Genomic DNA, 16,815 nt, shown 5'->3' on the forward strand with positions numbered 1-16,815 from the left:
AGTGTCTCCTCGTCCACGACAGCAGGTGAGTGTGGCTGCGTTCGGCTGGTGCTCAGGTAAAACCCACAGAAACGGTGTTGGGATTGTTAAGCAAACAGACAAATGGGCAAAGTTGACGCGAGCACACTTTGTTCTTTATCATCTTCACTGTGCAGATGTTGTCCAAACCACTGGCGCACCTCTCTGCTCTGTGGTGCGCCCCCTGGCTGTCGCTGTTCCTCTCTGCACACTTGCCCCCCCCCGCTGCGTGCTTCTGTCTCCTCAGTAGCGGTTCTGATGCTCATAGTGCCACCGATTGAAATCTATGTTAAACGCCACGATACTGCCGGACGCCATGCCTGTGATCAACGTCCTGCAGAGAAAACAAAAAACCATGAAGATGTGTCATCAAATCCCAGTTTCAGCAAATATTACAAACTTCGTGAAACGAAAAAAAATAGAAAACCACAGTTAACCCCAGATTGTTTCCACACACGTGAACGTTTTGTTAAAATGTCCATGAAACTAGCACAGGCGCTCATCGGGGCAGTGACAGTAAATCACCGGGTTTCCGTGACAACTGAAGTGGACCATTGAGTCCCAGTGTCCTCTGCCCTTGTGTCCACGGCCGGCTGGTATGTAGGAAAAGCAGCTGATTTCACAGGGTCGTCTTATACTGCTACAGCCCGAGGGCTTAAATGCTCCAGCACAATGAACAGAGCTGCAGCAGAATGCCCCTCTGTAAATGGCGTTACAGAGCAGGGCTCACTTGTGTTATACCTAATGTCAACACATTGAGGAAAAGGGCCAATAAATGTATTTACGGGATCCTAAAATATTAAATTAAAAAGGGGTTTGTTAAGTGATTTTGGAAGAAATGTTAAATAATACCCTGTGATTTCATATTTCAGGTTTTGCTTTTAGTCTTATTTAAAAAACGGCACCTTTGTTTTGGGGTCTGAGGAGCATTTGGCCGGTGGCAGTGACGTGCAGCTTCAATGTTCAGACTCTCTAACCTCTCGTGACTGCCAGGGTCACATGATGACATCACGCTTAGAGCCCCAGAGCGAACTCTGCCCCCTCCGCGCCTCCATCCGGGCAATCTATCGTGACCCCTGACGTATTTTCCAGAACGCAAACATCGAGGTGGGAAACAAAATGCTGCCGCAGCATTGTGTACATGCACGAGTCTATTTATCCAATATAGTTTCATTTTCAGAAGATACTCCTGTAATTTTTTTGGTCTCTATGGCAACTGTAGGGTCCATTGAAAGGAAAAGGATGGTGGATATTCCTCTAACTGAAATACACACTGACAACCACAAAACACAGGCAACGTGAGGCTTTTTACCTCAACCCACACACACACACACACACACACACACACACACACACACACACACACACACACACACACACACACACACACACAGAATACTGAAGACGAGTGGGAACATTTAGACGTGCACACAAACATGCATGCTCCCATGTGAGCCCACGCAGTCAACAACTGTAAACACAGAAGCTCCCACAACGATTCTGTGGAGACAAACTCTCCGTCTCAATCTTATCAGACTAAAATATACACAAATCATTTAGATTCAACACATTTTCCTGCAGATCTTATGTCTTTGTTTGCTTTTCTTCATCTAAACCTCATTATCCAATAAGGGATGATGTGTAATACCTGGATCCACCTCAACGATACCGTTAATGACCACACGCCTGCCTGCCTGCTCTGACCTTTGATCGTGGGATAGGTCCATGGCCCGGACGCCGGCGTCACAGCCCGGGTAGACGTAGAGCTGTTTGAAATCACAAGCCTGCCACACCTCCACCACGCCATTGTCCCCGCCGGTCACCAGGTTGTGGCCGTCGCTGCTCAGGAGAATGGCCTAAAAAGGAAAATGTCACAGAGAAGCAGCAGTGAGGTGCAGTCACAGCTTCGTACAGATTCAAGATAAATGACTGTATGATTGGTTATTAATGATGTTTACCTTGAGCCAGGTGATGGAAAGTAACTGATCCACAAACAGACTGTGGAGCATTAGTCCAATCGCTTTGTTTACTAAATCCTTTTTGAGAACATTGTACAACTTTGGCACATAATGTTATTCAATAGGAAAACATCAAACCAATCACTATATGTGCACTTTAGTCAGTGTCCGAATAAACAGGCAGTTTTCCTCTGTGTCAGTTAGCAGGATTACACAAAAACTACTGAACCGACTTCCAGGAAAGTCGGACATGACCCAAGGGAGGACCCGTTAGGTTCTGGAGCAGATCTGGACAAAGGGGCGGATCCAGGGCAAAAGCCTTGGTGGAGGCGTGGACTCCAAGATCCACATGTGACATGGAGTTTACTGGTGTCACAATGTGAGCTCACCCTGGTGGAATCGTTGACCTCCATCTGTGCCAGCAGTTTTCCATTGATGCTGAAGTTGCAGAAGCGGCCCCTCTCGTAGTAGATGATGCAGTGGCCCTCGCTGGACACCGAGATGAGCCGCGCGCGCTGATAGTGATCCGGCCCCTCCAGGGCCCGCAGCAGGTCCCCGGTGATGGTGTGGACCAGACACGGACCCTCTGCCAAACCGAAAACACATTCAAACATAGAGTGAGGACGTCCAGTAGTAATGTAGAAATTAAAATGTCGGATAAAATATTCCTTCCATTATTTTGTGGGGCACTGCTTTTATTTTATTCTCCCTGCCCCTTTATGTAACTGCTCTTAAAGACACACACTGACCTTTGGCTCCGCTGATGACCAGGCCCAGCTCTGCACACACGGACACACACACAACTTCCTGGTCATGACCCGTCAGGACCGCTCGTGGAGCTGGGTAGTCGGCTAAAAGACGACAGATACAAAACATCCTTAAATAAATGACTTGGTTTAATATATTTTCTGCACCTGAAAGCTTTTTTTATACCATTTTAAACGCTGCATTTCATTTGTTTAAACCACCAAACCCTCATTAGGCAATAAAATCATATGGACACAAGCAGGGTGATTGTGACACACATCTGCCAGCAGGGAGGTCCCCTTGAATTGTCATGTAAATGCGGGGATGCCCAGTCGCGGCAGCCTGAGCCACTTGATTTCATCGTGTGTGTCACATGATTGATGACGGCCCGGGGAGAGGTTAGTGAGGGGCGGTACGCGACACCTGGAGCCGACCTCCAGTACTGCCAGAACGAGCGTGTCAAGTAGGAAAGCGTGGGGGGGGGTTCTGAAATGCTGTTGGTGCTCTGGTCACGACTAGTAACGCTTCGTCCTTTTCCCCCCCAAACACCGCAGGGAGAGTTACTTCTCTTTTCATCAATCAATCAATCGACAGCAGCATTTTAAGGGGAGAGTTGAACCCAATAAATTAGTTTGTTCTGTTTTTAACCACAAACATAGATACAGAGATGAGTATAATAATGAAATAGTGAAAATAATGCTTTTTTGTGTGTATAAAACACTGTTAATTGTGTGGGTCGTTAGCATATCGATCACCTTTCAGCCCAATAGTAACAAACACTTAATGGAAACTGAAGCAGTGGATTAACATTATGTTCCTGTTGGTGTCCACAAGTTTCCTCAAGTTCACCCAATTCAGTGAAAGTTTCTCTCTCCTCCTCCAAGACTGTAATGTCCTAATGGATGATGTGGACATGTGTCCGACTTGTCTCCTCCTCTATTATTCCCTCTCGCCCCCATCATCTCCTCCTCCGGCTCGGTGCTTCGCCTCTGCAGCTGCAGCAGGTCCAGTCAGCGAGCCGGGCTGTGATCGATGCAGCTCGGTCCCTCAGAGACCGGGACCTGAGCAGTGCTGTCAGTCCCACAGCCCGCTGCTGAGGGGGGCTGAATAGGACAAGTGTCAGAAAAAGCCTCCTGGGAGAAAAAGGGACCTCGTGCAGCTCACCTACCCGACAAAGGATTCAATCACCCCTGCACCGCGTACCCCCCACCCGCTCTGAGCCCTGGGGACGAGCAGGATTCAGCCACCACAATTACCCGCTGCAAATATCCCCTGGCACCGGTGTGATGGGCCGAGTGTGAGAGGCAGGGCCATGATTGAGCTGGAAGTTATTTTAATTATTATACATTTAAGACACGTGCAGCCTTTTGGGGCACGGGTGAAATCAATTTCTTGGGCACAGCGCGTCTGCGGGACGAGGGAGGAACAATCCGGCAGGCGGCTGCTGCATATTCACACAACCTTCATCCGGCCTTATAGAAAATATAACAGGCATGAAATCACCAGAATGAGACTCCTGGAGAAGATTGTTCAATTAATAAGGCCGTAAAGCGTTTGCTTTGTGACATTAATGTGAGGGCAAGTGTGAAGATATAAAAATGGTGGGAGCAGTTTATCCCTGAGGGTCCGTGCACATAGCTGCCGTCTATATTTGAACATGACTGATATGAAGGAGATTTGAATAAAGCTGTGTCAAGCAGACACAATGTTTTCTTTCTGAGTCATTCTCCTGTTCCTTCACAGCTACACCCCCACGTCCCTGGCGCTGCGCAGCACATTGGATTCTTCCATCGTTACATATTGATGAGATATTGATAAGAGACGATTTGATCCAGTGCACAACACATCCTGTCTTTTGTTTTTAAAGATGAGGTGATGTACCTTCCCTCCCCTTTTGTCCGCTGAAGATGCATCGTAGGCCCCGGCAGTGTGAATACCAGGAGAATTCGGTTTCCTGCTGCAGAAAACACAAGTGCGATTGCCCCTTGCTAATTGGAGGCAACCATGCCGAAATTCTTAATTAACTGTCGGAGCCTCGGTGAAGTTAATTAGAGAACACTCGCAACTAATCTGCAGCTCCTAAAATCTGTGACAATTGGAAACACAAGATCTTCTCGCACACACTCGCTTTGTTATCGTCACCCAGAAATAAATTAAAAATAACACACTCTCATCTTCCTCATCTTTAGTTTTTTTTCGCTTCACACCATATATGGGGCTCCTTGCTTCTACAGCGCTCTTCACGTGTTCCTGACCCTGACGGATTGTTTTGAACACAGACAATCAGTGAGAATCAGCGACTTAAGTGAGAGGAGCAGCACAGATCTCACACTGGGGTCAAGCATTTTAAAAAGGCAAGACATCAAGAGTCCTCTTCTTCATTGTTGGATCTGCACCTAATTACACACACTCATAAATATCAGTCCCTTACAAATGCTGGACTTTTTTTCCATCAAGATCCATTAATTATTCTCTGAGAAATAAAGGAATTTGTTGAAAAACTTTAAAGAAAGACACATTTTTTTGTCCTGGGTCCACCCCCTGATCTGGATCTGCTCCAAAATATAATTTTTAATCTTTCTTGGGTGCTGCCCCCCCCCTCCACAAAGTTTCATGGAAATTGGTTAAGTAGTTTTTTCATAATTCTGCTCACAAACAAACAGCCAGAAATCAGATAAATTACCTCCCTGGTGGAAGTAATAATATAAAACAGCCATAGAACAGATAAGTTATCATCTGATTTCTTGGGTAGAATTTCATTTTCTAGGTTTAAGCAAAGATTTTTGCTTCCAATACTGTAAAAAACTCAAAAAACCCTAAAATACTATGCTTTGCTAATGTACTTTATTTTTTTAGGTTTTTACTTCTACAAACAAAAGAATATATTTCAAAGGTGAAACTCTAAAAAGTGTAAAAAGATTCCTGTTACTTTGTTTACAGGGTAGTACACATGCTACTGTATACACTATATGTATTTGTGTGTGTGTGTGTGTGTGTGTGTGTGTGTGTGTGAACTTACTGTTACTGGGGTTATCACCGATAATATGGTGCCGCCCGCTCCAGTACCACAGCAGCAGGGTCGCGTCCCTGGACCCGGAGACGATGTAGCAGTCTCCTCCGATGTAAGACTCTGACCTGGCCAGACACGTCACCACATCCCAGTGGCCAAAGACTATCTGGGTCAACTTCCCTAAAGAGGACACGGGTACATACACCATTTGAGTTTGCGTAAAAAATGTTGGTAATAAGCTGAAATACAAAAAACGACTGTAGGTAGTGTTTTCAGAACCTGCTGACAGCAGTAAAGGGAATATTATATAATTTGGTGAATACATATTTTCATTTGAAACCAGTGGTTCCCAGTCTTATTGGCTTGTGGCTTCTTAAAATGAAACAATGTCTACTTGAGTGAGTTCAACCCACTAGAGGGTTTTTTCCGACTCAATTTGTTTCATTTGAAGGATTGTTAAAAAAAAAAGGCCCAAAGAGGTCAAGTGAAGTTAAATGAGAGAAAAACAAACATAACAAACAAATATTAAGAAAAAAAAGCTTATCCTTGTGATCCCCCTCATTTATTTAAGTTTCCTCAGGGTCAGTCCTCAAGTTGGAATCAATGAAATGAGCAAATATATAGATATTGTCAGCAGTAACTTCTACTGTACTATAGTATAGTCATCCTTTTTTTGTGCAAGGCTTGTCAGCAGTGACAATACAGTATTATTCCCACCATAGCACTCAGCCCTCCACACATCAGCGCACTCCTCTATAGGAAATAGAGTTTACACTGTAACCTACCTGTCTCGGAGGAGTACACACGAAAGCTCTTGTCCCAGAAGCCACACACCAGGATGTAACGGTTGTCAGCTGTCACCACAAAACAGTGTGTGGTGATTTGGATGCTCTGGTCCACCAGGTCTGTGATCTGACGCTTGTTGCTTCCAGTACTGTTGGCTGTGGGGGGGGGGAGAAACACACAGAACACGTGTCAATACCTGAGCAAAGTTATTTATTAAGCTAAGACAAAAAAGGGTCTGGTCTATTTTATTTTGTTAGTTTGATGTTGCAGTTTCAATCCAAACGGATGAAGCTTACTCACCAACCAGTGAATCCATCTCTATGGGTAAGTGATGGGCCTGCTCCAGAGAGTAGCCCGGTGCTCCTCGGAGACCTGGAGTCAAACAGAGATGCATCAGGAAATGTATCATTGGTGCTGTTTCTAACCTCAGCACACAGAATCACACAACCAAGTATTTACAACCAGTGTGGACCAGCTAAAATGTCCTCACAACGTAAAAATGTCCTCACAATGATGGTATTGAACCAAAAATGGCCTTCATGACTATAGACAGACAAGTACGTACACACACACACACACACAACCTAGTCTTTACCCTCAACAACCCTTTGAATTTGTGAGGACCAGCCAAAATGTCCTCACAACGTAAAAATGTCCTTACCGTTTTACAATGATGTTATTGAACAAAAATTGGGCCTCATGACTATAAAAGGACAAGTACACACACACACACACACACACACACACACACACACACACACACACACACACACACACACACACACACACACACACACACACACACACACACACCTGTTCCCTTTCTCAGAGACAACTACATTCATAATCTCTAACAGGAGATGGAAGTCCTGGAGGTCCATCAGAAAGATTTCCATCTGTCTTACAGGGTTTTTTTTTTGTTTCCTCCAAATTGTCAAACTGAATGGAGACATTTTATTCATGCGAGCGAGTTTCTGGAGCCAGTTTCGAAATAGCAACATGCCTGAAAATGTGGAGGCCTTATTATCTTCATTATTTTGAAAAGCCAAACCACATTTCCCTTTCCTCCGCGACAGGATGGCAAGGGCTCTGCAGCTGTGGTCATTAGTGTGGGAGCAGCCAGAGCAGCCACACAGTGCGGACGCTTTGGTCCTGAGCTCAGTGTGTTTCTATAGTGACAGATGGAGACGTGTGAGGAGAATGTGGTGCAGTTGCGGCCTAATTTCCTTGTAACCATTGCTTTGGCCCTCTGACCCTGAGGTGAGGCTGCTTCTCAGGGAGGGGCTCTGTGGGTAATGTTGTTCACACATGTCTGAGAAGGAACATGTGGAAACACTCGTGGTCGGTTTACCTGAGAGGTGCGAGCCTCTCGCATAGCTGCCTGGCTACAGCTCTATTAGGAGCAGTGAGCAGGGCTGTGTGCTTGGCCACTGCTGTGGGAGTTCTCAAGCACATATGTGTTTGTTTGAACATATCACCTGCCACGTTAATAGAGCTCCACTCACCAACGGTGTTGTGCCATCGGTTGACAGCAAAAAGGCGGCTGCAGGTGACGGTGACCACGGCGGGTACGATCAGATGGGGCAGGGTGTTGGCGGCCACGTGGGTCACCGGGGAATTGGACGGAAACTTCAGCACCATGATGACATCCTGCTGCATCTGGTCCTTGAACATGAGAGGACTCTGTGGAAGGAAACACTGTTGAGTAGATGAGAGAAAGAAGGGGAGCGTGGGGGAGGATGGAGGGATGTGTGATGGTGGGTAGAGGAGCAGAGGGTACAAGGAGAGAGGAAGAGGAAGAGGAGCAGGACGGTAAGGGATGGAGAAGATGAAAAGATGGCAGAAAAAGAATGGAAAGAGCTAATTAGTGAGGAGGTTGGAGGAAAAACTGGGATCAGACACAGAGGAGGGCTTCATGCACTGTAGCCTCAGGACTGTACAGTCAGACAAGGGGTTGGTCAAACAGGGGTGAGACATGAATGACTGGGATGGAGTAGGTTGTTCATATGAGACGGAGCATACATCAAACACATGTATCAGGGAGTAACATTTTTTTTTTTACTGCTTTCCATTCTGTAAATTTCTTCTGAAGCTTGAGCTACATGTGTAAAAATCAGTGGAGGAGACAGTGACTCTGACAATACTGGGAGAGAACCAGCTTCAACTCTCATCCTTAATACTGGAGGCTTTTGACAGAAGTGGATGAAAACATTCACATCTGTTGCAAAAAGTAGAAGATTGAACTAAAAGGTCTCGGAGGGATCTGCCTTACAAACTTTCTTGTAGGGAGAGAGAAACAGAGAGAAGCATGTGGGGATAATGAGGGCTGGGCTGGCTATTACATGGATTAGAGAGGGAAGAGCAGCTCACAGCAGAGAGAGGGAAGCTACCAGCAGGCCAGTAGGGAGCACTCTTCCCTTTACACCACGCCGCTAGCAGGCAGCAGCAGCTATAAAGCAGTGCAGACAACTGGCTCTGAAAATCGTGTTGTTATTTTTGCCAGTCTGACCTAAATGAGGTGAGACTTCTAAAATATTTATCCTCTCTTATAAAAGGAGCGGATTGAAGGAAATAGAGGTAAACAAGAAAATAAAGAATCTCCATCTCGAGACGATTCCTGCAAACTGCAGGCACGCGAACACCCTGCTCCGCACACACCTCTACCAGAGGTGCAGGGAATTTTTTCCCAGTATGCCCATTGCTCTCACCAGGTGCATGGCGGAGCTGCGTGGAGGATGTGGCTCAATAAGCAACTGAGATGGCGTCTGTCCAAAGCTCTGGATCTGTGCCTCTGTGGCCTGCAGGAGAGAGAGAGAAGAGAGAGGGGAGAAGGAGAGAGAGAGAGAGGGAGAGAGTGAGAGAGCGGCTGTCACAATCAATATGCATCAAAGTGATGGGTCAATGCGTTACTTGACAATGCAAGCAAATCCTAACTCAGCCGTGCCACCGAGGAGGGGGGGGGGGGGGGAGGCAAAGGGAAAAGGGTGCACTCCAAATCCGCCTTGGTTCTCCCCCTTCCCCCCTCAGCCTGCAGAGTCATCCAAGTGTTAGTATGGAAGAGACAAGCCTTTTCCTATTAACATGCTTCAGTTAACCATTCCCATTTCCAGACGCAGGGGCCCCCACTGCACAAACGTTAACCTGGAGTGACATCCAGCAAGGACTGCAGCAGGCCGCCCGCTTTTAGATGTTATTGTGCTTGAAACAAAAGCAAAAAGCATGTGTATGCACACACACACACACACACACAAAAACACGAGATGCACAGAAACACACAAGCAGACTTTGTGGGTGCGGGGACCTTGATGCAGGTTGATTTATGGATTATAAACTATGAGTCTGGATGGATGAGACTGATGAAGAACCAAAACTGTACAAATCACACCTTGAGAACCAAACAACCCAACCCCAGAGGAAATTGCTATTATTAGAAAATAACTTCCGTTTAAATAGACAAAAGATTTCCTTCTCTTCCAGTGAGAGATGAGGAAGAAAAAAAAAAAAACAAGCAGTAAGAGCTGCTGAGCTTGACTGAAAGTGGGGCACTCCACGGTGGGAGTGATTGATGTGACTGGAGCCACTTCCACCATCAGAGGGGAGCTTGTAGACGTCCGTCAATGCCACCGTGCACAATGGAACATACATCGCTCAGCCTTTCGCCCGCCCTGCCGACTGCCCGGGTGACTGGCCCTCATTTTCCTCCGCCTGTACACACCACTCACTATCAAAAGCACCCATTGGGTAGCACATGCCACAGTGAGCGATGTGACACGGGACGTTCGGAGGTGATGCTGGATCAGGACAGGCCACCTGCAAGCCAAACAGTTGCCCCCAATACCCCCCTCTGGTCGCTTCCCATCTCCCACACAGCACCAAAAAAGGCGTCCGTCCCTGCTTGTCGAGCGCTGTCGTCCGGAGAAGTGAAACTTTCATGCGAGTTGCTGAGCACATTTGGCAACCATTAAGTGTTACTTGGTATTTCTTTACAACACAGTCCGTCAAGTAATAAGCAACTGACACTATGGCTATTTAAGGTTAGGTTCGGGGGGTGAGGGTCAAAATGTCGGTTCAAATAAAGAAATTTGATACAGAGATCATAAAGGCTGAGAGGGCCATGTGGAAAACATCACCGGGGTTCTTGTAATGAATCTATTACCCCGGGAAACTGCACTGCTGCATGTCCCGATTTGGTCGTCTCAGACAACATCAGCGCCCCACAATTATTTCCATAAGTGTGAGGCAGAGGATTTGTCTGTGTGTGTGTGTTTGTGTTTGCGGGGGAGGGGGAGGGGGTCTGACTCGTTGAAGGTCAACTCAAGAGCATGTCCCTCCCCGAGATGATCAAAACACGTCAATATCTCTCAGGTGCCTCAACACTAATCCTCTCTGAGGTGTGTCAGAAACTTATCTCCATCTCAGTCTGCGATGGAGATCACTTAACAGGCAGTTCATTAGTTTACGTCACTTCAGGCCCTGCTTTTTGGCTGATAAGTGACACTTATTGCCGAAGCCATCTGGTTGATCTCTCCTCCCAGCAACGACGGCCTTGCCTGGGTGAACACCAAACATCCATCATAACACTTGGTGTCCGCCCGTCTGTCTCTCCGACTTTGTTCTCAACCGATCTTACCGAGAGCAAAAGGCTTCGGAGGTGAGTGGCTGCAGCGCTCTCTCTCTCCCCCTATCTGCTGTCTGCTTCCCAAACTGGTGACAGAGGCTCTGGGGAGAATGGTCGCCCAGCAGCATCCTCCAGTGCACTCATGCAATGCAGCAACAAAAAAACAGCTCTGTCAGACAGAATGCAGACACGGCCTTGCGCTGACCCGCTAAGCAGCGTGGGATCAGGCTGAGTCACGACACCTGAGCACAGGGTGGTGGCAACTACAAATATGAAGCTGCTCCACCTTTCACCTCTTGATGGATTCCGCAGATTACGGACAGCAAATTGCTTTCATTAGGTACATCTGGCTTTCGAGTCGTGTAATCTGACTACAAAAACAATACAGGCACATTCACATACTGTACATGTAAACACACCAAGCAAACCATTTATATAATTGCTCAATTTTCTCGTGAAACTGCCCCTTCTTTACATGCCAGTGGGAATGTTAAGTTTAAGCTTATCTTGATTCATTTCTGTGCTTAAGTACAAATGAAGAATTGCCCTGAGGGTGTTTCCTGACTGACAGCTCAGCAGTCGACATGTGCACATACTACTGTACGTGGGAGGAGAAATGTCCTAAACAATGTGTCCACGGGTAAGTGACGGTCTCTAATGCAGCTCTCATCACACACAATGCAAACGGAATCCTTTATGATATGGGATACGTAAGAAGGTAGTTACGTATCTTTAGGGTCAAGCATTTAAACACTTCCCTTCATCCTGTCCCATCATCATGAGAATATCAAGGTGAAATCAATTTAAAGTGCGTCAACTGCTTTCAAAGCTCTTCATTGGAAAGGCACAGCACACCTCGCCATCTTTGTTCATTCAGGGGGGGGGGGGGGGGGGACAGTGGCAGCTGAGGAGGAATAGAGTCCCGCTGATGAATAATTTGTCTGTTTACTTCTGAGTGGCACAGCAGGGCCTGAATCGAGGATTTGCTGTCATGTTTTTCCATAAGAGAAGGCTGTCAGGAGAGGCGTCACAGCGAAGGGCCGCTGTTCCGGCAGCGTGCCCAGTAGAGCTGTCACCGTGCCCCTCATCCAGAGGCCCAGTGGAGTGTCATCATTTCCATCTGACACGCGGACGGGAAATGATCTCGCACGACCTCTAATTTCTTGACATTTCAAAACGCGTTAATTGTTGTGACTAATGCCTGATCGGCAGTTTCACCTGTCAGGCCCGTGAATGAATCAATATCCTGGACTCAATAGTCACATTTCAACAGAAGTTCATTGGGCCCTTTTCCAACGCTGCACCTCCAGTGACTCAGCCAGGCAGCTCGCACGCCGGTCGGTATGAGCTCAGCGAAGGGATGGGAATAATGGCACAATAAGTCCTGCAGGAAATCAGCTACCAAATCTTCACGCTGTTACTAGAGACCGTGCAGGAAAATAGTTGAACTTGAATCAAATAAGTTCCCATTAACGTTAGATAGAACCCAAGGACTAACACTGTACTTTTTAAGATTAAATATTAAAAAGGTTGTACTTTAGATTACGTGGGAGAAAAAGCGTCCGTCTGGAACGAGAAGCGTGATTGAGGACGTGAAGGCTCGTCTTAATTAGTGCTCATCATATCAACATTACATCAGCTGCAATTAGCTGAGCCAACTTCTTCCTCCTGCACAAATACGTTCACGTGTCACAGTAGTGGCTGCGTCAACCGGGCACAATTAGGGAGCCTGAGTAGCAGGTTTCCTAATGTGCAACTAACTAACAGCGCTGTCATCTCTCAGGGTAACAGTCGGCAGGAAGACAGCTAAAAGCCCCCCCACACCCGATGCGAACCCCCCCCCCCACACACACACACAAACAAAATAAACAGGCAACATCTAAAATCGCTCCGAAAGTGATGAAAACCAAACCTCTCACAATATGGTTTGGCAATTAGATCAGCCAAATCTTCTGCAGGTGATTTGCATAGTGGTCACTTGATAAATAAAGGCGCCCCTGGAAGTGACAGTATATAAATGACTTGTTTTGCAGACAGCAGATGGTGGATATCACAGGGAGAGACGAGCTCGCCACAATGCACGCCAGCTGCTGCGGTCTCCGGCCCCCTTTTCCCCCGAACGCAATTAAGCTATTCACAAGTAGTGCGGGTCGCGCTGATAGATATTCAATTAATTTGTTAAGAACAAGAGGATTCACTCCCTCATCTATTGACTGATTGACCTGTGGCGATTGATCCAGGAGCTCCGTCAGATTCATTGATCTGATCGCAGTATATTACAGTCCACAGTACATACAAGGGAGGAGCGGAGAAACCCGACGTTAGGAAGATCGACGAATAACGTGGACAGATGTTGAGAGATTATCTGAGAGAGGGGAAATTCATAACGCAGGTCATCAGGAAACGACGGTAATCTGAAAGAAAACTTGATGAGTCAGCCGCTCTGCCAGTTTCTCTCACGGGTTACATCTGCCATGACACAATAATTGATTGACAGATGCATGTTATGAATGCTCCTGGAGCTCCAGCGCATGCCAGGACAAATACAGACAGGAAGTTGTGCCTATGGTGAACAAGGGTGGGGTGGAGGGGGTAGTTACCATGGTGATGTGCGTGAGAGAGTGTGTGTGTGTGTGTGTGTGTGTGTGTGTGTGTGTGTGTGTGTGAGTGCTGTACCTCTCTGAGCGAAGGGTCAGTGATACTGTCCAGGTTGACGGAGCCCTCGTAAGTCAGGTAGTGAAAGACGTTGAGGGCACGCACCGCCTCCGGGCCTCGCTGCTTGTAGCCGAAAATAAGGTCAATCCACTGATGCAGCTGACATGACACAAACTCGCTTTCCAGGGCCTGTCAGAGGTGTACAGGGCAATTAGAGGTGAGAGGCATACCAGCGGCGCACAGGAACATGAGCCAGAAGACACAACACAAATTGTACTCGCACACAACAGTGACCACAATAACACAACGACTACTTTAGCGCACACAGATGAGCGACCAGGACATTACATCGGCATCCAACATCACAATGCTAATTACACAGAGGCTATAAGAGACAATTCACAGTGCATCCAGTGAAATAAAGACAAGTTTTTAATTTGTTTTAAAGAAGGAACAAAAGCTACATTCTGTGTTGTTATCAGCTTAACTCAGGACATTTCTCCCATATCACATTTCTTTGTCTGTTGAAAAAGCTAAACAAGCTATTTTAGCATGGAGACAAAGAAACAGGGTTCAATACTAACAGGGATCCAATTTACTATAAAAACCATCTGCAGGGGCAACACTGATAAATGACCTGTGAGAGAGAAAAGAGAGACTAGATTTCTTGTGGGAGTGTTAGTGAGAGATATGTGATAAGGTTTCGGCCTGATGATTATTATAAATATACCTATGGAAGCTGTGCAGGGGGGGGGTTGATGTATCGTTCCACAATACAGTACAATATAATTCCCTTGCATGCTAGTGGAAGGCTTTGCTGGAGGAATTTACACTCCTCCCCTCGCGTCAGGAATAACAGCCATTACCAACAAAGCCTGCTCGAGCACACAGAGGCAGAGTTTGCCACAGGGCATATCACTACAATTGAAAGTGGCACATGCAAAGATGGGAAGTGGGAGGACGAGGGAGAGAGGGAGAGAAAGAGGAAAGGAAAGAGAGGGAGAGTGAGAGAAAGAGAGAGGGGGAGGCAGGCGGAGAGAGGCACTGACAGAAATGAAATAATAGAGGAAGCAAGAGGATGGCCTAGCTAGGGAGCAGAACAAAGGAGAGACAAAAAACGGGGGCAGATGACTGTGATTTTCTGGGCATGTGAACACGCTGGTCTGTGAGTGTAACAATGCAAAGCAACATCACACATGCATCCTTCAACAGAGAGGAAAATATCCACTGAAATCCTCTTTTTCAGTCATCCTCTTTCCTTGTTTTTGGAGATGCAGACATGCCCCCTAACAACTCCCAGCCTCTCCCCTCTCGCTCTCCCCTTCTCACCCCTTCTCACCCCCCCCCACCCTGCCAGTGTGCACGCCCCGACAGAGCTCGGCCAGGCAGCGTGGGTACAGCACGGGGAAAGGTCACCTCCGTAAGACCAGCCCAGCTCTGTCACTCCGGCTGAAAAGGTCAAGTGTGTTTCCCACAGCCTCTTTTATACGAGGTCCAAAAACACGGTCGGCCCCTAACGTCAGGATACAGAGCATGCATTGAACCCTTGTGTCTTCCCAGCATCATTACCGATGATGGTCTTGCTGTTTAGGAGGAACCCAGTCGTAAGGCTTTATTTACAAAGCGGGGAAAGACATTTTGAAGTGTAAATTTACTAATTTTGCTCAAAAAATACTTCTGCATTAACTTCAGTATGAGGCTATTTGAATGCAAACGAAACATAGATGGTATTCTGTGCCTGTAAACATGAGCATGTTGACTGGCATTGTTATTTTGGACTTTTTTTCCAACTTTAACAATCTAAATTTATTTCAAATATCGAGAACGACACATGGAAAAGCCATTTATGACGCAGCTGCCCTCAGCAGCCTTGTCCTTCAGTGACATCACACGGTCAGAGGTACAGTGTTGGTATTGAGCGGTTGCACTTTATGAGACGGATCATGAATAAGACAAGGAGACATGGGAAGGTTAGAAGCAAGAGGAGAAGTGGATTGAGTCACTACTTTGTGAGGGAAGTAGAAAAGTAAATAATTCAATAAAAAGGTAGATCACACTGTATTTACTGTATCATCCCCTCTAGTGGATAGTCAGGTTAGTATATACGGTCCATAAGTAACATGACATGAGTCCATTCATCCCTCCATCTATTATCTATACCACTTGTTCTTTGAGGGTCGTGGGGGGGAGCTGGAGTCGATCCCAGCTGACACCGGTACACCCTGAACAGGTCGCCAGTGTGAAGGCCAGGGTACAGAGACAAATTCACACCTATGGACAATTTAGAGTCTCCAAATTTACGTAGCCCCAAACTCCAAATGTGTTTGAACTGTGCGAGGAAGTCGGAGCACCCGGAGAAAACATGGAAAACATGTGAACTTACCACAGATAAGCCCCAGTCAAGCAAACAGCTGAATTTCCCTGGTGTGTGGATCAATAATGTTTTATCTTATCTTAACCTTCTTGCTGTGAGGCGATAGTGCTAACCACTGTATCACCGTGCCGCTTTGCAGAGTAGCACATGAAGAATATCTACTGAAGCAGCAATTAATCCTGATAAAATGATGAATGTTTGCATAGTTTAAGTTGCAGTTTTGCTGTTATTGAATTATTATCTGGATAAAATGTGTTTTAAAGAGACAAGCAGCAGAAAATTATCAAAAATTTGTTTTAATGCCCCGTAATAGATAATCAGGGCTTTCTTATATGATATTGTTATTTTTTTGTTGAGGTAAAATCCTATATATAGGTTATTGACGGGAAAAAAAAATGTATCACACAATGAGATCTGATGTTGGACCCATGCCTGACCCTCACCATCCTGTTTATCCTAACAAGGTCTTCAGGCTTCTTGGCCCAGGCTGGCAAGTCCACGTCACAGACCAGGCTCCTGTCCTCCCTCATTCCCAGGTGGTAGCCATTGCTGTTGACAAACATCTCCGGGAGGTAGTAGAACTCAGGGATCAGCTCCTGCGTTTCAGAGGAAGAGAGATGCTTTAATATCACAGTTTTTACCCATAAAT

The 16,815-nt window shown here is 46.4% G+C and overlaps 1 protein-coding gene across 4 annotated transcripts in view; it reads right to left on the reverse strand.

Moving 5' to 3' along the window:
* Nucleotides 1-16,815, reverse strand: part of nbeab (neurobeachin b) — a 178,802-nt gene continuing 161,987 nt past the window's right edge. For all 4 annotated transcript variants that reach the window (XM_034605171.1, XM_034605173.1, XM_034605172.1 and 1 more), the window contains 11 exons: nt 16,610-16,762; nt 13,814-13,981; nt 9,228-9,317; nt 8,025-8,202; nt 6,820-6,891; nt 6,519-6,674; nt 5,743-5,913; nt 2,726-2,827; nt 2,366-2,562; nt 1,723-1,874; nt 1-352 (listed from right to left, as the gene is read on the reverse strand). In XM_034605171.1, the coding sequence (XP_034461062.1) occupies nt 262-352; nt 1,723-1,874; nt 2,366-2,562; nt 2,726-2,827; nt 5,743-5,913; nt 6,519-6,674; nt 6,820-6,891; nt 8,025-8,202; nt 9,228-9,317; nt 13,814-13,981; nt 16,610-16,762 (1,530 nt within the window). In that variant the 3' untranslated portion in view covers nt 1-261. The remainder of the gene's footprint in view (nt 353-1,722; nt 1,875-2,365; nt 2,563-2,725; nt 2,828-5,742; nt 5,914-6,518; nt 6,675-6,819; nt 6,892-8,024; nt 8,203-9,227; nt 9,318-13,813; nt 13,982-16,609; nt 16,763-16,815) is intronic.

This window comes from Hippoglossus hippoglossus, chromosome 13, assembly GCF_009819705.1.
Source record: "Hippoglossus hippoglossus isolate fHipHip1 chromosome 13, fHipHip1.pri, whole genome shotgun sequence".
Lineage (NCBI taxonomy): Eukaryota > Metazoa > Chordata > Actinopteri > Pleuronectiformes > Pleuronectidae > Hippoglossus > Hippoglossus hippoglossus.